This window comes from Hesperophylax consimilis, chromosome 6 (genome assembly GCF_061612785.1).
Source record: "Hesperophylax consimilis isolate HC1 chromosome 6, BYU_Hcon_1.0, whole genome shotgun sequence".
Taxonomy (NCBI): domain Eukaryota; kingdom Metazoa; phylum Arthropoda; class Insecta; order Trichoptera; family Limnephilidae; genus Hesperophylax; species Hesperophylax consimilis.
In genome coordinates, this window is record NC_142841.1 from 21093835 (window position 1) to 21118400 (window position 24566).

At 31.6% G+C, this 24566-nt stretch overlaps 1 protein-coding gene across 1 annotated transcript in view; it reads left to right on the forward strand.

Moving 5' to 3' along the window:
- Positions 1-24264, forward strand: part of Cad96Ca (tyrosine kinase receptor Cad96Ca) — a 228342-nt gene extending 204078 nt beyond the window's left edge. Inside the window, exons 9-10 of the mRNA XM_089632444.1 lie at positions 3766-3907; positions 21299-24264. Of these exons, the coding sequence (XP_089488570.1) occupies positions 3766-3907; positions 21299-21523 (367 nt within the window). The 3' untranslated portion in view covers positions 21524-24264. The remainder of the gene's footprint in view (positions 1-3765; positions 3908-21298) is intronic.
- Positions 24265-24566: the final 302 nt, after the last annotated feature.

Here is a 24566-nt window from a genome sequence, read left to right on the forward strand (position 1 = left end):
CCCCACTTACTTTCAGCCTCACAACATCCCCCAATTGGGGATGCCATAGTCTCACTGGCTCCAGACGGGAGCAGTTGGGACTCTTGTGAGGTATTCACTATAAAAAAAAATAAAAAAATACAGGTGCGCCATAAGTTTTTGAACTTATGAAAACTCAAAAAAATCAATATTTGAAGTCATAAGAATAAAATTAACACTTGTAATAATAAAAGTAAACAAGGTTGCTTAGCAACGCTAGTTAAGACATATACTTTGCATTTGCTCTCTGATTATTTTTTGTAATATCAGATAGAAAAGAATTAGCTTTGATCCCAAAAAATATAAATATTTAAAGAAGAGTATATCAGATAACGCATTAAATAAACTGCCAGTAAGCGATAGGATATTTAGGTAAATAAATAGGATTTAAAAAAAAAATTATTTGAGGACCCCAGTAACCAAGGTAATTTAACCCGGACAACAAAATCGGAAGCATTAAAAAAAAATAAATAAAATAAAAGTGAAATTTATTTATCAAAAAAATGTCGTCTAAATATTCACCACCGCGCCGCTAGCTTTCCTCGAATCCAGGATCAAGATATTTTTGCAACAATACGCCTGGGATGTTGGCTATCTTTTGAAGAATATTGGTCTGACTCTTGACATGGCCCGACTCAAGTTTAGTATCTGATTCAGTTGATTGTGCCATTTCTTCTTCGGGCGTCTCCACCTTCTGCTACCAATCACATTTGCACCATATATTCTCCTTACATTCATTTCTTCGTTCATTCGTTCTGCATGCAAAAATTTCATGCGCAAAATTTCTTTCATCACCGGTATAATTACATTTGATGAATTTAATATATTTACAACACCATTCTCATATTTCTTCCTTTTCCGTGGTCGCCGTGTTTTGTCTCATTTTGGATAGAACCGGCGGCCTCGAATTTATTGATCCATTGTCTTACAGTTGGGAAAATGATTAACATTGCGTGATAAACATAAACACAAAATAGATCATTGATAAACACAAAATAGGCGCCAAAAATCATGTAGAAATCGTTATGTTTGTAAAACTGTATTACATATAAAGCGCGGTGTTACCCCGTAAACAAACAAACCGCGACTTTCCTCCATTCCTGTTCTTTTTTTCTCTCAAATCTCTTCTTTGCATTTGTTGAACTTAGTGTATTCCATTGATTCATTTTGTTCCTATCTTATTTTTTATGTTCTATAGTTTGATAAATTGCTAATGTGGATTAATTTAAATGTGTGTTCATTTCATATAGCTGGGAAAAAAAATATTTTGTTAATTTTAATGGACTAATGCAATTTTATTTCATGAAACTTGTTATAAAGACATGTTTTATGTATTAACCACAAGGGAAAAAATGAATTTTTAAAAACATAGGTAGTTATTTACCTATAACACTGAACAATTTGACCAATGTTCTAAACAACAAGTTACTAATATCCTAAGCAAACCTGTCAGAAAAATAACTTTTCTGAGAAGCAGTAGTTATATATTTTCTTAATATCCTAAGCAAGCCTTCCAGAGAAATAACTTTTCTGAGAAACAAAGTTGTAATTTTTTTTAATTTAAAAAAAATTGCCAAGTGGCAAGGAAAGTTTTAAAAAATGTTTTAAAACAACTTTCCTCAGCTTTCACGGATTTTCATGAATTTGGATCAAATTCTCTTGTTAGAGACATTATTATATAAGTAGATTCAATAAACCAATTTGTCTTTATTCTAGTCCTAATTTTTTGTAAACTGTTTAACGAACAAAGTCTGAGCTTCTTGCAAATCATCAAGGAGAAATTCAATTTATCAAATCTTCAAGGGTAAGAGTGAATTAATACTCTTAATAAGTTTCTTTCGTTTATGTGAAAATCCTTCAAAGTTTCGCACAATGTTGCCTCTCTGATGTCCAACTCTTCAAAATTCTCTTACCTGATATTAATGAGATAATAAAATTAAATCATTTTCTAGCATTGTTTTTCATTTTATACAATTTGCGTAGTTCATTTTCTTTTGGCGGAAAATTTGGCGTTTGTTCAAGACAGAGTTAGGATGGTCTCCCAACCTCTCGACTAGCTTAATTTTATTGTCGGTTGCATTATTTAAAAAAGGTCGTGGTTTTAATCACAAGCCAAAAAGTGGAGTCTCATAGGCTCCACTACATGTTTGGCTTCTAGGTTTCACAGACTTCTGGGTTTACCCTGCTTCCCGCGACTGACCGACTCAGTAGCTTCCAGTCAGCTTTGCGCCGCTCGATGCATGACACATGGTACTACTTATTGATAAATTGACCTGAGCCCATTGATGTATTATACGTCTGACAGACTTTACGTCCATTATTGCCACATACAATAGTTTTTACTATTTATATGAGTTTGAACTGATAACAGCATCATGAAAGTGACTAAAGGAACTGGAAGAGGGTGCAGAATTTGTCCTGCAAAAAAATATGCAATAACTACCTGTGTTTGTATTGGGTGCAGCAAGTCTGTCTGCCTGCAATTTTTTCGTCCTTTGTGCTGTAAATAATTTACATGTTGTAAGACTGTTTTTTTGTATTATTTTTTTATGTATTTATATTTTTTTTGTTCCTCATATATTATAATTTTAATAAACATATTAATAATATAACCAGTAAAGCAATGCAAATGTTAGGATTTGTCTTACGGATTTCAAAGGATTTTAAAAATTTAAAAACTGTCAAATTACTTTACACTTCACTTGTTAGAAGCCTACTAGAATTTAACACCACCATTTGGAGTCCTTACTACAGTGTACATGAGAATTCTCTTGAGCGCGTCCAACATAAATTTTTACGTTATATTAATTTTAAATTGGGAATACTCATCGAAAACATTAATTACCCCTCTCTGTTACATTTATTGGGACTCGATACATTAAAAGAAAGAAGAATTTGTTTTGACCTATTTTATTTATTTAAAATCGTTACCAACCTGTTGAACTCCCCTGAACTTCTTTCGCTAATATGTTTCCGTGTACCTAGTCGATCAGTTCGTTTCAAATTACCCTATCACTGCAACAATACAGGATCTAACGCTGAACTCAATTCCACAATGAATCGCCTACATGTACTTGGTGATAAATATGTTTTGGATGAATCTATAAACATTGCTAGTTTATCCTCATACAAACACCACTTAATTAAAACTGTATGTCAGCGCTTCTCTGATTGAATATAACCAAATACAGTTTTAAAGTATTAGTTTATCCGGGATTTATTGTAAATTAATTGTTTATATATTTATATATACACATTGTTGCATTGTATTTATAATAACCATTTCTATTGTTCTCTTTTATGTATTTTGTATTTATATTTTTTTATCTATGTATATTCTGTATTTATAATAAGTAAAAAAAAATGTTATTCTTTTGTAAAAGCCGCTATAATCGGCGTTAATAAATAAATAAATAAATAAATAAATAATGGATCAACATGTTTATCCTGTTCTATAAATAGTTTGAAATTCTTTTAATTCCAAAAAAATATTGATTGAAAACTGCCATTATTGATTTTTTCAAATTCCTATAGTTTTATTTAACAATCAAATTGATTAAAATTTACATGTTTGTTTTTTTTTTAAATGATGTAGTTTCGAAGCGATTCGAAATATTTTTTTTTAACGTTACAAATGAATATAAAAGCCTGTGAGACTCCCCGTCCAGGGTAGTGTTAATAAAAATAACGTCCATACTTAAAGATTAATTATTGTAGTTAATTCAATGTGAAATTATTTTTTTTTAGATGGATGGCGCCGGAGTCATTGTATGATGACATATTTTCAGTGAAATCTGATGTGTGGAGCTTTGGAGTCCTGATTTGGGAAGTGGTCACCCTGGGGTCCACTCCATACCCAGGACTATCAGCGGGAGACGTCATGAGAAAAGTAAGCTAAAAATTTAATATTACTTTTAAGCATTTAATCCCATAAAAGTTTTGAACGTCGGAGGATTACTGAAATCCATTTCGCCACTGCTTATTATATAGGCAGGATAATAATAAGAATGTTGATTTGGATAGCGCCGTTTTTGTGCAAAATCACCTCAAGAGAGCTATACAATATTCATGAAATTTTTATAAATCGCATGATAAAATAATATTGTCAACACGTAAAAATTATTATTATTTTTTTGAAAAAATCGCGTTTCGTGCCGGGATTTGAACCCACCACCTTCGGAATTCTAGTCGAGAGCCTCATCCCTCGATTACGGAGGCCGTCAAAACCGTATACCTAAAACATTTGATCAACAGATATCACAATTCAGAATTTTTTTTTTTTTTTTTTTTTATTTTTTATTTTTATTTTTTTTTTTTTTTTTTATATATACAATAATATTATTATTGGGTTTATAAAAACAGTTTATTTTTAAACAAGTTCTGCTGTGTAATTATTATTACGCGTGACAGCTGTTTCGCCCTCTGAAGGCATTATCAAACTGTGGGTAGCCCACTTACAGACGATAAATTTATATTATTTCTAGGTAGGTATTTTAATTTCATTTACTGATTTCTTAATTGATTTCTAAGTAAAATATCAAAAATTATTAATGGTTATTACCCCAGCAAAGTTTCCCCAATTAGTGTAATGTTTAAATTTGACTGAATGTCTTTATGTTAGTTATTCCCAAACGATGACTCATAGGGTTATTTTAATAGCATAATTAAGTACTTCATAGTGCACTCATATTTGCATTAGGTTTGAAGATATCTAGTAGGGGTGAACGAATTATATTTGTTTGTTCATTAATTAGAATAGCTTTTGGATTATTAGAGTTTTTGTTAATTTCTAACTGCTCTAAAAGATTCAGTTTACGGCCTTTATTTTGTATGTGTAACGGAGTTGGTTTATTATTATCATTAAGTGAGTGATTTTCATCTAGGAGATGTTTGGCAAATTGAGATTGTATTTTATTATTATTTTTAAAAGATCTTATATGTTCTTTAAACCTAGTGTTAAAGGACCGGCCCGTTTACGGATTACCAATGGGATCGCCCCTCAGTCCACTTCTTGCAGAAATATTCATGGATTACATTGAAAAACAAATTTTAAATTCAATCTTTAGCAAACACATAATATACTATGTTCGTTATGTTGACGACATTTTGGTCTGTTGGAAAGGTACCAACAGACAATTAGATCTTTTTGTCACATTTGCTAACTCCATCAACCGTAAAATCTGCTTTACGGTTGAAAGAGAGTGTAATAATAAAATTAATTTTTTAGACCTAACTATCGGTAGAGAAAATAATAAACATACGTTTGAAATTTTCCGTAAGCCTACGTTTACAGATACGACCATTAATTATAAATCTTTACACCCATGGTCACATAAATTATCTGCCTACCACTCAATGGTACATAGGCTTACTAATATCCCACTTGACAAGAAAGCATACGAGAGGGAAAAAAAATACAATCCTAACTATTGCTAAAAATAATGGCTTCAAGGGTAGAGACATTGAAAAAATAATTAATAATAACAAACACAAAAATAACCTTAAATTAATTTACCCAACGACTAATAATAAGACGAATAATAAATTCGGGTGTTTAGAATTCATCGGACAGACATCTAATAAAATTGCCAAAGTCCTCAAAAAGTGTGGTTTAGATATTGCCTTCCGCACAAATAACAACTTAGGATCATCTCTTAAAAACTCAAAAAGTAAGGTACTCAAATTACAAAATAGTGGCATTTATAAACTCCAGTGTGACGAATGCAACGCTGTTTATGTTGGACAAACGGGCCGGTCCTTTAACACTAGGTTTAAAGAACATATAAGATCTTTTAAAAATAATAATAAAATACAATCTCAATTTGCCAAACATCTCCTAGATGAAAATCACTCACTTAATGATAATAATAAACCAACTCCGTTACACATACAAAATAAAGGCCGTAAACTGAATCTTTTAGAGCAGTTAGAAATTAACAAAAACTCTAATAATCCAAAAGCTATTCTAATTAATGAACAAACAAATATAATTCGTTCACCCCTACTAGATATCTTCAAACCTAATGCAAATATGAGTGCACTATGAAGTACTTAATTATGCTATTAAAATAACCCTATGAGTCATCGTTTGGGAATAACTAACATAAAGACATTCAGTCAAATTTAAACATTACACTAATTGGGGAAACTTTGCTGGGGTAATAACCATTAATAATTTTTGATATTTTACTTAGAAATCAATTAAGAAATCAGTAAATGAAATTAAAATACCTACCTAGAAATAATATAAATTTATCGTCTGTAAGTGGGCTACCCACAGTTTGATAATGCCTTCAGAGGGCGAAACAGCTGTCACGCGTAATAATAATTACACAGCAGAACTTGTTTAAAAATAAACTGTTTTTATAAACCCAATAATAATATTATTGTATATATAAAAAATAAAAAAATAAAATGGAGTTCTACAAATTAAACTTAATAACAATAAATAAATTGAAGGTTGCTGATATAGCTACCCAAGTGATTTTTTACAGACGATTAAAATTAAAACATCGGAAAATAGTGCAAAACCTTTGGTTTAACCAAGAGTGTTTGAAGTTAAACGTGATCCCCAAGTACGTGCATATTTCTACCAAAAGCAAATCCTCGGCAGCCATAAAAACTGTGCATCGAGCGCAGAGGATATGGTTGAAGGAGGAGACTAAGGAATGTTGTCGGAAAAGGGACACAATACTTCACTACATCAAGGTATTGCATTCGGAATTAACTTTTAAACTGCATCCATGGGAATTTGATACCCTGGATTACGATACTCGTGAACACATCGGCGGAATTATATCTGATAAATTCAAAACTCAGGAAAATAAACTTAAAAAACTTGTCGAATCTAAAAATAAAAATGTAAAAGTCAATGAATATCAAAGTAATACAAACACGGAGTTTTATATAAAAACTATTAACCTATCAGGTGAAACTTTTGAAGAAGATGAAATAAATTTACTAGATAAAGGCTTCAAATATAAAATAAATTCAGATATCACTAAAAAACAAATTGAATGTTTGGCAATCGACACAGAAATTTCTCTGTCTAAAATAAAAAATAACGGCTTACCTAAACAAATAACAGCGGATATATTGAGAAAAACTTTGAAATCAACCAGTAAAAATAAAAATAAATTCAATATAAAAGAAACGGAAATTTTAAATGATATTAAAGCCAAAATTAAAAATAGCGACCTCACAATTACTAAAGCGGATAAGGGAAATTCCGTCGTTATATTAAACAAAATTGATTACTTAAATAAAGTAGAAGCATTCCTAAAACCAGAAGACTTTGAAATCTTAAAAAAGGACCCAACGGACAAAATTTCAGTAAACGTGCGCAACCTAATAAATAATTGCCAATCAATATTCCCAAATAAATTCGCTAGAAGAAGTGCAATGGTGATGAATCCAAGGGCTCCTGCATTATACGGACAACCTAAAATTCACAAGGATAATATCCCCATACGTCCCGTGGTTTCTTTTATAAACGCCCCAACGACAATACTCGCCAAAAAACTTAACTTTCTTTTCAAACAACATACTAAATTCTACCCAAAACATAGCGTTAAAAATTCTCTCGAACTTGTAAATAAAATAAAAAACATTAATCTACCGCACAATTGCCAGTTCATATCTTTAGACGTGGTCAGTCTCTTTAGCAATATCCCTATTCAAGAATGCCTTAAAATCATTGAAGATATTTTAGACGAATCTAATATAAACCCAGTTACTAAAAAAGACTTATTCGATCTATTTAAAATTTGTGTTGAAACTAACTACTTTGAGTTTAATGATAAATTCTATCAACAAAACGACGGATTACCAATGGGATCGCCCCTCAGTCCACTTCTTGCAGAAATATTCATGGATTACATTGAAAAACAAATTTTAAATTCAATCTTTAGCAAACACATAATATACTATGTTCGTTATGTTGACGACATTTTGGTCTGTTGGAAAGGTACCAACAGACAATTAGATCTTTTTGTCACATTTGCTAACTCCATCAACCGTAAAATCTGCTTTACGGTTGAAAGAGAGTGTAATAATAAAATTAATTTTTTAGACCTAACTATCGGTAGAGAAAATAATAAACATACGTTTGAAATTTTCCGTAAGCCTACGTTTACAGATACGACCATTAATTATAAATCTTTACACCCATGGTCACATAAATTATCTGCCTACCACTCAATGGTACATAGGCTTACTAATATCCCACTTGACAAGAAAGCATACGAGAGGGAAAAAAAATACAATCCTAACTATTGCTAAAAATAATGGCTTCAAGGGTAGAGACATTGAAAAAATAATTAATAATAACAAACACAAAAATAACCTTAAATTAATTTACCCAACGACTAATAATAAGACGAATAATAAATTCGGGTGTTTAGAATTCATCGGACAGACATCTAATAAAATTGCCAAAGTCCTCAAAAAGTGTGGTTTAGATATTGCCTTCCGCACAAATAACAACTTAGGATCATCTCTTAAAAACTCAAAAAGTAAGGTACTCAAATTACAAAATAGTGGCATTTATAAACTCCAGTGTGACGAATGCAACGCTGTTTATGTTGGACAAACGGGCCGGTCCTTTAACACTAGGTTTAAAGAACATATAAGATCTTTTAAAAATAATAATAAAATACAATCTCAATTTGCCAAACATCTCCTAGATGAAAATCACTCACTTAATGATAATAATAAACCAACTCCGTTACACATACAAAATAAAGGCCGTAAACTGAATCTTTTAGAGCAGTTAGAAATTAACAAAAACTCTAATAATCCAAAAGCTATTCTAATTAATGAACAAACAAATATAATTCGTTCACCCCTACTAGATATCTTCAAACCTAATGCAAATATGAGTGCACTATGAAGTACTTAATTATGCTATTAAAATAACCCTATGAGTCATCGTTTGGGAATAACTAACATAAAGACATTCAGTCAAATTTAAACATTACACTAATTGGGGAAACTTTGCTGGGGTAATAACCATTAATAATTTTTGATATTTTACTTAGAAATCAATTAAGAAATCAGTAAATGAAATTAAAATACCTACCTAGAAATAATATAAATTTATCGTCTGTAAGTGGGCTACCCACAGTTTGATAATGCCTTCAGAGGGCGAAACAGCTGTCACGCGTAATAATAATTACACAGCAGAACTTGTTTAAAAATAAACTGTTTTTATAAACCCAATAATAATATTATTGTATATATAAAAAATAAAAAAATAAAATGGAGTTCTACAAATTAAACTTAATAACAATAAATACAATTCAGAATATTTTATCGGATTGAAACAGTATTTCTATAAATATATTATAAATAAGTTGTTTAGAGTCAAAAGCTAGCTGAACTCCCCAGCGGGATTAACGGAGAGTTTTTCGAAATCGGATGTAGACATTTATTTTTATTTATTTATTAAGACAACATCTTGAACTTTCCAATTGGTGCAGACTTTAAGTTTTCCGGCAGCGCATTATAGTATTTCATCCCTTTATATAGTATACTATTCCGAGTATTCGCCTCGTCCTTTTTGGTAGCCTGATTTCATTGTACGTCCTTGCTTTATATTTGTGTATGTCCTTGTTGTATACAATTTCATTTGAGAAATATTTGGGTAACAGGTTGTTTACTATTTTATGTACAGATATCAGCCAATTTAGTTCCTTTAACATTTTATTTAATTTTGAATATCTATTTCGCCTAAGTATTGTTATCATTGCCCTATTTTGGAGAATTTGAAATTTATTTTGTTCTCGGTCGTTCCACTGGAATAAGAAAGTTGAGCAGTAGTTAAAATGTGGAGCAAGAATGGAGTTGTAAATGTTGATTGCAGTTTACGGAAAGTTTTCCGGAAAAAGATATCTTTTTCCAATTTTTTTTTTAGTTTTATTCAGCATAATTAGACAATAATTACTTTCCTCAAATTTTGAGCGAAAAAATGTAAAATCTATGCAAAATTCTGCTTTAAGGGGTGAGAAAGGGGATGGGTTGATTGTTTAGAAGACTAATGTAAACAATCATCTAAGATAATGAAAGTTGTCTAGCATTTTTTTTACCAGACAAAAAAGATGGGCCATTAACTATTATTAGTTTGATACCACCCACACAAAAGCGTCGCCAACATCGTTCAACCATTCTACTGAAATTTATATCTACGCAAAGCGGCGCACACAAGGCGAAATTATTAATTTACGACGCTAAAAATACTTTTATATTACTATGAAAATCTTTCAAAAAGATACCAAACTAGAGATAGTTGGTGCCAAGTTCTTAATCTTTAATTAATTTTCCCAAATTTAAACTAAAATTAAACAAACACTCCTAGCAATAATTGATATTTTGGTAACGGAATTCTTTAAAAGGACCCTCCACACAGTATTGGGGGAAATTATTATTTTCTTAGTGCCTCCTGTGCGGAGTTAATGCAAATTCAAATCGTAATATAATACACTGCCCCCTTAATAATTTTAGTAATTTTGCCTTCTAGTTCAACGTCTCCCAAACGAACTATATTTATATTCATCACCCTCCACCCTTCCTGCCGCCCTACCTCCCTTGTATGATGTAATAATCATATTTCAAATTTGAGTGAACTATAAGGTTCATAAATATTATATTCTTTCGGAATACGATTGCCACACTTATTCAGCCATCCGTCCATGAACTCATAGTTCAAATCTCATCATTCTTTAGATGTTTCCACTTCTCTTCTCTCTTGTTTATCTCTCAAGAGAGCGAAAGGGTCCCTGGCTACTTCATTAAAGGTCAAAGAACGAATTTATGATGATGACATTAAATTTAAATTTGGAGTGTGGAAATAATGAACTCTGAATCTGTGGACTGTAGACTGTGGACTGTGGTATATTACTATACGGGTCTTCAAGCACAGACATTTATGGATAAATAGCGGTATTAGAAATGAGGGCAAAAATGTGGTTTGTGAACACCCTTGATAATTTCTTTTGATTAAATAATTGTCAGTAATTAAAACATCGCCATCGTCGTGAAACATTAACGGGATAGACGAAGCTGTATGATTACAAGATATAATGTAATTCATATATTACGAGATTTTGACAAATTCTGCTGTACGCGGCTATCGCACATAATTACATGTATGATCCACTATGTGGATTTGCGTGAATAAAGTTGTGTCTGTTTACTAAAATCAAATCAAACGCACAATATTGTAATTACCAGCAAGTTTGATTATCTTGATATATGTATAGTTTATTGTGGCCCGCACTCCAATAATGTTAAATGAATGGATCACAAATTACTTATTACAGTCATGTTGAAACAGTTATCACTGCACAAGCACGGCGATCATCACTTGCAACGATTAGGTTTTTAACAACGATTACGGCGGATTAATATCAGTAGTTACAGATCTGGAACATTCTATAAGTAATATTGAACAGCGGTCTCTACTCATCGAATAATCACATTGTGGTCAAATATGATTTAAGATTTTCACGGCCAAAAGTATTTTTGTTATTTGTTTTTGGGGTATTATGCCGTGTTGCGCTAACTCCTTCTTTAGCCAACGTTTCGGACAGCATTGCAGTGTCCATCATCAGGGCAGATGTCTTCCCTGATGATGGACACTGCAATGCTGTCCGAAACGTTGGCTAAAGAAGGAGTTAGCGCAACACGGCATAATACCCCAAAAACAAATAACAAAAAAAACATTGTGGTCAGGCTAAAGTTGTTAACCGACTCATAACAAACATGGCGCCGACAGCGTTATTCGCACAATCATGGGCGGATTCAAAGTATAGGTTCGAATCCTGGTTCTGTCATTTGCTGCGAAGCAGAACGAAGCTAACCTTACCAATGGCGTTACGAAAAAAAAACATTTGAAATAATTTAGCATTTTTCATAATCATGACCTCAGTTTTGAGGCATTCAACACTTAAGAAGAGCGATTACTATACATGTGTGTGGCAAATGCAATTGCAGCCTAAAATTCCGTACAGCCGATTCGGTATGTGAAATATGGCATTTGGGGTTTAAAAGGGTATGTTGTTCGGGGCATGACTGGGTACGGTTTAGGGTCATGACCGGGTTCCCGTTTATGCCCCTGATTTTATATACATTATTTAATGAGTTATGCGGATCTAAAGATGGTTTGAATAAATGTGACGAGGTCCGAGAGGCTCTTTGGAATTCACCAAATTAAAAAAGAAAATTATACAAGGATGAGCCCAATTAAGCAAATTAAAAATAAATATTATGAAAAAAAAACATGAATACAACGATGAGTCCAATCAAACAAATTTAACTTGAACGAAACCTTCCTGTTTTTTTCAGTTTATAGGCAATCCAAATGGAGCATTGATGTTGTCAAATTTTGATTAAAATCTCAACAGGATAGTTTGCGTAACAAGTAATAAACAGATTTAAAACGAAAAAATAAACAAATTAATTATTCACCTTACCAATTCGTCACCTCATAATAGAGTAATAAAGTGAGTAGCCTATTTTACCCATCGTTAAGCATCGAATCACGGGACAAAACCATATTTTTAAAGGGTTTACAAATTTAAAAAAATATATAAGTATATATATATATTTTTAATATAATATTTTGTAAAAACATGTTTATTCTGTTTGCACAAAAATGTTTCTTTTTGAAAAACATGAAAATAGCATTTTATTTTTGTTTCTATTAAGCCGTTGTAGGATTTCTAAATAAGGTAACCGATAATGTTCCCCCCTCTCTCTATTTTGAACACAGGACGTATGTTTATATTATTTGTCTGCAATAATGCTGAAGGATGAATACAATTGGTCTCGGGGAAGAAGGACATATGTTGGAAGGCTCGAATATCAGACTGTCAGACCGTCCGCGTCCTTTGATTTTGACATTTTTCCTACAACTAGTACATATAAAATAAGACCTGTCTTTTTATTCTTCAGTGTTATGTCATAACGCCCGTACGTCTACGGAAATCTTTAAATACTATCGGATTGTCTGGTATTTAAAATTTTACACAACAAGTACATACGTTGTATAACAAATAGTGACTTACATCTTACCTATCTAGTGACTTACGACTAAGGTTGAAACTACTGACTTAGAACTAGTACCTAACATCTAAGATTTTATCTAGTGACTTAAGACAAAAGCTTATGACTACTGACTTATAATTAATGCACAACAACAAAAGCTTTCACTAATCTCATCTTATCAAAAGCGGATTAGACTAAAGCTACATCTCAATGAAAGTCACAAAAAATACACGGCATAACTCAAATTGTGTCCATTTTAGCGACTACCACCACAAATAAATTTTGTCAATTTTCATTTTTTTTTAACATGGTCAAAATAATTTCCCTCAGGGTCTATGTCTTCTTTTGAGATGCTGGATGTAGATGTCTTTTTTTAGAGAAGGAGAGGAAGTTCTGGAAGGTAAAGGGTATGCGGGTTGGGTAGAAATCTATATATGAGTGTGTCCAGACGTGTGATGAACCCGGGCACCCCTGCTAAATCACCAAACGTAGCGAACTACTTGGGGCGACCTATGGCAGAGGTGTTGGTTATCCAATAAATGGTTTCCGGAACGGCGGTACCCAAAACCGTCTCCCAAATGATGCCAAAATGATGCATATTAAAGTAAAACTCACCAAACGAACCTGTGAATTGTGGCGGCTATAACTTTCAGAGATGTGCTTTATTTCAAATAAATCCATTTCAAATAGAAATGCAAAATGGGTACTTTCCATTTTGCATTTTAAATGCTTTTCTCAATGCATTTTCCATTTTAAATGCTTTTTTGCAACATTCTTCTTACTATCTCCACTCATTTTTTTTCATAAGCCCCAAATATCAGTCGGTCCTCAACCTCGCTATGAGAGATAATTTACATTTGTCACGTTGCTCCCTGGTAGGAGCCCTGGCAATTGAGTCATACGATTACAAAAAATACTAAACATGGAGCCATGAAGCTGTAATATTAAATGTTAGATAGCAGTTTCTATGTTTTTACGTTGGCAACATTAGTCCCGCGCAATTTTTTTGTGGTTTCATAATCTGTAGTCGTGGTGTTTTTGGATTTACCATCATGTAATATGTTTGTTCTACATTGATGCCCATTATTAAATGACAAAATTGTTTAAAAAATCTATAATTATTTTAATTGTTTAACCTGAGAAACCATTTTGCATTTTCAATGCATTTTGAAAATAGGTATTTTGCATTTTGCATTTGAAATGCTTTTCTAAAAACCATTTTGCATTTTGCATTTTCAAATGGAAAAGTTTTGACCCATTTCCATTTTGCATTTCAAATGGTTTTGGGTACCTATTTTGCACATCTCTGATAACTTTTAAATCGTAATTTATGACGGTGTAAATTACATAATTAAAAAAATACCTGTTCTAATCAAATTTGCAATTAAAACATTAATGGTTATCGTACATTTTTCGGATTAAACGCGTCGATTTGTTACATAAACCCGTTACATAAAATACCAAAATATATTAATTAATTCGTCAACGACGTAATGTTCATATTTTCAATCTCAGTCTGAAGCCACGCAACGTGTCACTATAATGCGCTGATGATTGAGTTACCAGTTCGTTGATGTTGATTATAACTGATCTTCATAATATCAGAAACAATCTTATTTTATATTTTCTACGTGTATTTTTTGTTTGTTTCTTGTACTTTACGTAAGATTTACGTTTATTTTGATCTATTCAATGCATTTTATGGGATTGCACCACCCTCCCCGAGATCTGGAATAAAAAATATGTACATTTCAATAATAACTAATTATTTTTATAACATGTATGTATACGAGTTTTAATCATGATTGGTTATGATTTTAAACAGTTTATCAGTTTGTACGAAGATGATGACAATGCGTTCATGCTGTTAGGAAAGCTGTGATACATAATTAGCATCACTAATATTATTATTGTTGTAGAACTATATTATATAGACAACTTTCAGGACTTTTGGAAAATGTTTTAGAATACTTGTACAGCGAAAACTGAGTCACTGGCTTAATTAATTTTCCCGGCTTGCATAAAACCTAATAATATTTTATTTGAATTCTTCCTTCTCCCATTATAAATATATAAAATTGTTGCTTGTGCAATGGTGGATTGGCAAGCAGAGAATTGAACCTCTGCCTGGCTTAATCAATACTGTCTCAAAACACGCGTATTATTGTTCAATGAGATTATTGAGATTTATATATTTATGTGATATCTCCGTTTCGTTGATCCAGATGTGCCTCGATTATGATACTAGACTTTAGATTGCACTGATAAATATAACGAGTAGTGAAAATCTGATGCTTATACTTTGAAATGGAAACATGGGGAAAAGAATTCGTTCATATTTGTATACTTTTTTAAAATAACTTTCGATTCTTCATTCGTCATCGGCACTAAAACTATTGGAGATTATCAGCCGCCTCCAGGAAATGTCTTCACTTCTGCCAGTCTTAAGGTGTTATTTTCAGTTCATTCTTTAGTCCCTCATTATCGTATCTCCTTCGGTTCATCTTCATATTTATTCTCCTTTCGGTCTCTCTATTTAATTATGCCTAAGACTACTGTGTTTGCCTCTACACCATCCGTTGACCTAATCTCAGGCCTTCAAACCGTTCTAAATTTTACAGGTTTATACTCTCTATTATTTTCTATTGCTTAGTTTTATTAAACTTTTTTTTCGCTTATTGGAGGGCTGCTGTACTTTATCCCCGCTACTTGTCTTGTCTAGGGGTATCGTCTAAGCTATATAATCTTTGAATGAAAAAACATACACTTAGTAAGACACCACTTTATTTTTGAATTAATAACAATAGCCAACCGGGTTTCGCTTGTCCCAAGCTTCATCAGGACTAAATATCAACTAAAGCAAATTAGATACAGGCACATATAAATATAGGTAAATGAAAACAATGAGTGAAAGAGATACAAAACAGATAGAAAGAGATGCAAATAGAAAATGTGGAGACAAATTATTAAGGATGATGAGGAGGGTGGGGGGGGAAGGAAATAACAGTTTCAGCGGCGGAATAAATTTAATATGGGACTATCAGATAAATTAATTTGGTTATTTATTATATTTAAATTATTATTAACTGCTTTTTTTATTTCAAGGGCTTCTAAGTTGTTTAATCTAATTCCAGATCCATTTTTATGCAATATTTTAGTTCCCGAGATTTTATGGAATGAATGATTAGATTCTATTAAATGATTCGCGAATTCTGAAAAGGCATTATTGTTTAAACATCGTAAATGTTCTTTTACTCTTAAGTTGACATTCCGGGCCGTTTTTCCGATATAAAAAGCAGAACAATCATTACAATTAAGTTTATATATGCCCGAGTGGCTTAGTTTGTCGTCTTTATCTTTAGTATTAATTAAGTATTTACTTAAATTATTATTAGTGTAAAAAGCGGGTTTTATTTCAGATGGGAATTTTTTAACGCTTAAAGAAGAAAAGTTATTTGTATACAGAACTCTACGCCATTGGAATGTTTGATTTATATTTATATTATTAGGGTTATAAGATTTGTTAAATAGGAATTTATTTGATGCTATTTGTTTCAATTTTTTATTAAGAATATTGTCTATTAGTTTTGTATCATACCCGTTGTTTAAAGCGATTTGTTTAATGATGGATAATTCGTTGCAAAAATTATTATTATTCAACGGAACGGTAACCAATCTATGAATCATGGAGTGAAATGCTGAATGTTTGTGGGATATAGGATGGTTGGATGAATTGTGAATTGTAATATCAGTATACGTGGGCTTACGATAGATATTAAATTCAAATTTATTGTTAATTATACTTAAAATTAGGTCTAGAAAATTCAAGGTTAAGTTTGTACCTAATTCTACAGTGAATTGAATTTGTTTGTGAAAGGAGTTTAATATTTTAAGAAAAGAGTTTAATTGTCTTTCAGTGCCTGTCCAAATGCAAAAAACATCGTCAACATATCTTCTCCATAGTAAAATATTCTTTAAGAGAGGTGAATCTGAAGCAAAAATATTGTTTTCTAAGTTATTCATAAAGATGTCAGCGATAAGGGGGCTTGTAGGAGCGCCAATTGCTAGTCCCTCTCTCTGCTGGTAAATAACATTATTGTATTGAAAGTAATTTTGATTCAAACAAATATTAAAAAGACGAGATAAATCATTAGCTAAATCTTTAGACAAGTGAGAATTATTCAGTAAATTAGAAATTAGGGTTTTGCTTTCAGTGACAGGTACATTAGGGAATAAGTTGACTACATCGAAAGATATTAATTTGCAATTACTGGGAAGAACCAGGTCCTTTAGTTCATCGATTAATGCTAATGAGTTTTTGATAGTATATTTTGGGAAAAACACATTGGCATCGTTAAATACTTTTGTTATAAATGAAGATAGTTTAAAATTGGGGGAATTACAACAGGACACTACAGGGCGAATGGGGCAATTACTTTTATGGATTTTCAGAAATCCGTAAAGTTTCGGTGCTTTGGGGTTTTTTGTTAAAAACTTTGTTTGGTTATAAGAATCATCCTGAAAAATGGAGTTTTTAGAATTTTTTATAGCACATTTTATACTATCTAAATATTTAGATGTAGGGTCAGATGGTAAGACACTAAACACATCATTTTTGATGAAATCTTCAATTTTTGTGTTATAATCACTTTTGTTTAATATGATGACAGTGTTGCCTTTGTCGGCTTTTGTTAAAATTCATGACATCGAAACTGCTCTGCATAATAAACCAAAACCGTTTCTATACAAAAGTGCTGAAAATTTAAAAAAATTAATCTCAAAATTTAATCTTAACCTTAAAACAGATCCAGAAGCCCACATCATGAAGAGTATCCGGAATAAGTTAAAAAATGACAACTTAATTTTAACAAAAGCCGTCAAAGGCAACACTGTCATCATATTAAACAAAAGTGATTATAACACAAAAATTGAAGATTTCATCAAAAATGATGTGTTTAGTGTCTTACCATCTGACCCTACATCTAAATATTTAGATAGTATAAAATGTGCTATAAAAAATTCTAAAAACTCCATTTTTCAGGATGATTCTTATAACCAAACAAAGTTTTTAACAAAAAACCCCAAAGCACCAAAACTTTACGGATTTCTGAAAATCCATAAAAGTAATTGCCCCATTCGCCCTGTAGTGTCCTGTTGTAATTCCCCCAATTTTAAATTATCTTCATTTATAACAAAAGTATTTAACGATGCCAATGTGTTTTTCCCAAAATATACTATCAAAAACTCATTAGCATTAATCGATGAACTAAAGGACCTGGTTCTTCCCAGTAATTGCAAATTAATATCTTTCGATGTAGTCAACTTATTCCCTAATGTACCTGTCACTGAAAGCAAAACCCTAATTTCTAATTTACTGAATAATTCTCACTTGTCTAAAGATTTAGCTAATGATTTATCTCGTCTTTTTAATATTTGTTTGAATCAAAATTACTTTCAATACAATAATGTTATTTACCAGCAGAGAGAGGGACTAGCAATTGGCGCTCCTACAAGCCCCCTTATCGCTGACATCTTTATGAATAACTTAGAAAACAATATTTTTGCTTCAAATTCACCTCTCTTAAAGAATATTTTACTATGGAGAAGATATGTTGACGATGTTTTTTGCATTTGGACAGGCACTGAAAGACAATTAAACTCTTTTCTTAAAATATTAAACTCCTTTCACAAACAAATTCAATTCACTGTAGAATTAGGTACAAACTTAACCTTGAATTTTCTAGACCTAACTTTAAGTATAATTAACAATAAATTTGAATTTAATATCTATCGTAAGCCCACGTATACTGATATTACAATTCACAATTCATCCAACCATCCTATATCCCACAAACATTCAGCATTTCACTCCATGATTCATAGAGCAGAGCAGTTTCGATGTCATGAATTTTAACAAAAGCCGACAAAGGCAACACTGTCATCATATTAAACAAAAGTGATTATAACACAAAAATTGAAGATTTCATCAAAAATGATGTGTTTAGTGTCTTACCATCTGACCCTACATCTAAATATTTAGATAGTATAAAATGTGCTATAAAAAATTCTAAAAACTCCATTTTTCAGGATGATTCTTATAACCAAACAAAGTTTTTAACAAAAAACCCCAAAGCACCAAAACTTTACGGATTTCTGAAAATCCATAAAAGTAATTGCCCCATTCGCCCTGTAGTGTCCTGTTGTAATTCCCCCAATTTTAAATTATCTTCATTTATAACAAAAGTATTTAACGATGCCAATGTGTTTTTCCCAAAATATACTATCAAAAACTCATTAGCATTAATCGATGAACTAAAGGACCTGGTTCTTCCCAGTAATTGCAAATTAATATCTTTCGATGTAGTCAACTTATTCCCTAATGTACCTGTCACTGAAAGCAAAACCCTAATTTCTAATTTACTGAATAATTCTCACTTGTCTAAAGATTTAGCTAATGATTTATCTCGTCTTTTTAATATTTGTTTGAATCAAAATTACTTTCAATACAATAATGTTATTTACCAGCAGAGAGAGGGACTAGCAATTGGCGCTCCTACAAGCCCCCTTATCGCTGACATCTTTATGAATAACTTAGAAAACAATATTTTTGCTTCAAATTCACCTCTCTTAAAGAATATTTTACTATGGAGAAGATATGTTGACGATGTTTTTTGCATTTGGACAGGCACTGAAAGACAATTAAACTCTTTTCTTAAAATATTAAACTCCTTTCACAAACAAATTCAATTCACTGTAGAATTAGGTACAAACTTAACCTTGAATTCTCTAGACCTAACTTTAAGTATAATTAACAATAAATTTGAATTTAATATCTATCGTAAGCCCACGTATACTGATATTACAATTCACAATTCATCCAACCATCCTATATCCCACAAACATTCAGCATTTCACTCCATGATTCATAGATTGGTTACCGTTCCGTTGAATAATAATAATTTTTGCAACGAATTATCCATCATTAAACAAATCGCTTTAAACAACGGGTATGATACAAAACTAATAGACAATATTCTTAATAAAAAATTGAAACAAATAGCAGCAAATAAATTCCTATTTAACAAATCTTATAACCCTAATAATATAAATATAAATCAAACATTCCAATGGCGTAGAGTTCTGTATACAAATAACTTTCTTCTTTAAGCGTTAAAAAATTCCCATCTGAAATAAAACCCGCTTTTTACACTAATAATAATTTAAGTAAATACTTAATTAATACTAAAGATAAAGACGACAAACTAAGCCACTCGGGCATATATAAACTTAATTGTAATGATTGTTCTGCTTTTTATATCGGAAAAACGGCCCGGAATGTCAACTTAAGAGTAAAAGAACATTTACGATGTTTAAACAATAATGCCTTTTCAGAATTCGCGAATCATTTAATAGAATCTAATCATTCATTCCATAAAATCTCGGGAACTAAAATATTGCATAAAAATGGATCTGGAATTAGATTAAACAACTTAGAAGCCCTTGAAATAAAAAAAGCAGTTAATAATAATTTAAATATAATAAATAACCAAATTAATTTATCTGATAGTCCCATATTAAATTTATTCCGCCGCTGAAACTGTTATTTCCTTCCCCCCCCACCCTCCTCATCATCCTTAATAATTTGTCTCCACATTTTCTATTTGCATCTCTTTCTATCTGTTTTGTATCTCTTTCACTCATTGTTTTCATTTACCTATATTTATATGTGCCTGTATCTAATTTGCTTTAGTTGATATTTAGTCCTGATGAAGCTTGGGACAAGCGAAACCCGGTTGGCTATTGTTATTAATTCAAAAATAAAGTGGTGTCTTACTAAGTGTATGTTTTTTCATTCAATATGTCACACCCCAAAGTATTTGCTTCCTTCGAAAATATTATATAATCTTTATTTGGATTTTTGAAGAGTTGGCATCGATTCTTGATGTCTATGCAAAGATTAAGCTGTTGAAATGACCGAATAAATGAAATATTACCGACGAAGTTAATTATAGTACAATGTATCTACAAGAGATATTAGGTAGATGGAGTAAAGTTGGTTTGAGACTGGATCTGTGCTTATCACACTTTGGTTACAATTTATTTATTCACTTCATATTTGCAATTGAAGCTTGCCCTATTTTTTATTTTGTCTATTCTTGTTGCGTGTTTTATTTGTATGATTGATCTAACACTCTATGTGTACCAGATTTTTTTTAAGTTCTTTCTCTCTTTCCAGGTGAGAGACGGGCACCGCCTCGAGAAGCCAGAGCACTGCAGGCGCGAGCTGTACAACATCATGTACTACTGCTGGGACAAGGACCCCGCGGCTAGACCCTCCTTCAGCGAGTGCGTCTCACTGCTCGAGAAGCTGCTCATGACCGAGACGGACTATATCCAGCTCGAGCGCTTCCCCGACCACTCCTACTACAACGTGGCCAGTCTCAGCGGGGAGAAGTTATGAACTTCGCCAACCTGGGTTTAAGAAAATAGACACGAAGTTATTCGAAGTGAAGTGAAGCGCAGTGAATCAAAGTGAAGCGATGCGAATCATAAGTAATAGAAACGTGAAATGAGTAAACAGAAGTGAATCCAATGAAAGGAAGGGAGTACTAATTTTGAGTATCTATGTATTTACCAAATGATATTTAATGGAAAAGTTTAAGATGGCATGTAGTGTAATTTTAGAACTGTCGCGTGAGAGTGGTGTGATGTCTGCTACCCACATTTAATCTATCAAGAAAGGTTGGAAACGGTCGAGTAGTAGCGCCATGATATTTGCTACCTTTGTTAGAACTGTCGCGTGAGAGTGGTGTGATGTCTGCTACCCACATTTAATCTATCAAGAAAGGTTGGAAACGGTCGAGTAGTGGCGTCATGATATCTGCTACCTTTGTTAGAACTGTCGCGTGAGAGTGGTGTGATGTCTGCTACCCACATTTAATCTATCAAGAAAGGTTGGAAACGGTCGAGTAGTGGCGTCATGATATCTGCTACCTTTGTTAGAACTGTCACGTGAGAGTGGTGTGATGTCTGCTACCCACATTTAATCTATCAAGAAAGGTTGGAAACGGTCGAGTAGTGGCGTCATGATATCTGCTACCTTTGTTAGAACTGTCACGTGAGAGTGGTGTAATGTCTGCTACCCACATTTAATCTATCAAGAAAGGTTGGAAACGGTCGAGTAGTAGCGTCATGATATCTGCTACCTTTGGTAGAACTGTCGTGTGAGAGTGGTGTGATGTCTGCTACCCAGATTTAATATATCAATGTTGGAAACGGTTCAGTAGTTGTGTCATGATATCTGCTCACAAAAGATTAAAAAAAGTATTGCAATTGAAAGTGTAATGTTTATTATGTCTAGCACCTTCATTAGAACACACCCACCCGCATTGCGGTCAAGTGATATAAGTGCAGTCAAAAATGACTATAAACTGTGGAGCAACTTTTCCATTCGATTATAATATATTTGAGAATTGATAGTAAATATTTAAATTATATGCTTAGCTGAGTCAGGAGTGCAAAGTGTGAGAAGACGAATTGAATTGAGTAAGGTAACTGAATTAAATATTGCACTTTAAAAGGAACAGTTTAATAAGTGAACTTTTCTTTGATATTCGAACCGTAAATTGATGTATTCATAACCTGTGTAAAAGTTGACAAGTGTCTTAAACCCAAAAAATCGGATAAACTTTCGTTCTAATAGTGCTGACGAGATATATAAAAAAGCAACTAAAAGACATTATTTCGTTAATTTAAAAATCATTTTCACTAAGCACGGCGATAGTTTCATTTAAATTACAATGTACTTTTTCTATTTTATTTCATTATTTATTCACCACTTTACAGGCACTATATTTATAATCTATGTATAAACGGGTAAGATCAATCATCACAAAGAAGTTTTATTGTTAAATGATTCATGATATAATTATCATTTCATTCAAGGTTCTTTTTAATTATATCACAGAAACTTATTACTGCCAGTAAAATATATAATTTTAAATATTTCTCAAGAATTTAGCTAGCTTCCTACGGAGAATCCAAAATTAATATCATTCAAAGGAATTTTCAGTTTCATAAAGATATTTATTAGGACAATGAAATTTCAAATTATTAATTAAATTCTCGAGAAATCAGGGTAGTAAAAAACCTTTGGCTTCGGGTTCAGTTTGAAAATAATAATTATCCAGTTTTTCCGAAATTATTTAACCATCGCATAATTTTTATTTTATCTCCAATATTAAGCAACAGATTTTTTTCATATGCATGGTATCCAGAAACTTATAGTTCAAGCGGGAAACTGTGAATCTACATCACATTTGGAGTTTATTTTTTTTTATTCGAACCTTCGTTTTCGAGGATATTTAGTTCGAAGTCGGTCTATAGAGGGTTAACTGTCTTTTAAAATGCACTGAAGCATAGAACCAGCGCAAAATTTTTTTTTGTAACCCTTCAGTTATTGAAAAAATAGATACAAGTTTAAAAAAAAATAGAAATGCTCAGTTTATTTTGGGTTTTCTTGATTTAACAGTTTTCCGCTTCTACTACTAAATTAAAACCTTATAAATTATGCACCCCTTCTTCAATGATAAAGTTGTCATTTGATTAGATTTAAAAATATGTAAATATTTAATTTTTACCTGTAAATATTATAGAATTATAACGTTTCACAAAAATCATGTACCTTACACAATAATTTTCAATGTAATGTAATATAAATAAATAATTTGTTGTTTGCATTAGATTTTTTAAGTTTTTTTTCACGGTCTCAGTTTGAACAAAGATTAATTGATAACAGTATACACAATCTGATTTTTCCCAACTAAAACCTGTTTAATAGCACCAAATTTCATGATTTACTCTAATAAAATCCTGTGAGCGCTTTTGATCTACAACTTTCGATTAAAAAGATAACGTATTCAGCTGCTGTAAATGTATTAAATAATTTATAAATAAGATTAATATGTTAATATAATCATAATATTAAAAAGGTAGTTATTATTAAAAATCAATGTAAATAGCCCTTTTCATTTAGTGGCTACAATATTAGTGAAATAAATTGTATGTTTAATTTACAAATTATTTGCAAAACCAATTAAAAATCAATGTGTCACTAATGTTGCAGAGTGAAAAAAGACTTATTTTTAAATTGTTTAACTTCTATGAAAACAAATTATTATATTGTGAAAAAAAAAAAAAATTCTGAAGAAATAAAACAATTTATGTATTAAAATAAGTGTTGAACAATCATCATAAATAAACCAAAATATATAAAACAAATTCTTTTTTTATTCCTAGTGAGGGATTTTACACGGAGAGGTACAATTTTAATGACAGACAATTTTGAGAAATAATAAAAGTAAAATTACATGCAAGAAACAAAAATAAAAAAAAAATTATAAAAAGCACAAGAACATAAATTAAAAAAAGGCATTTAACTGGTTTACAAAAATACAACTTATATATAGGAATAGTGTTGGAATAAATCTTTTACGTGATCCACA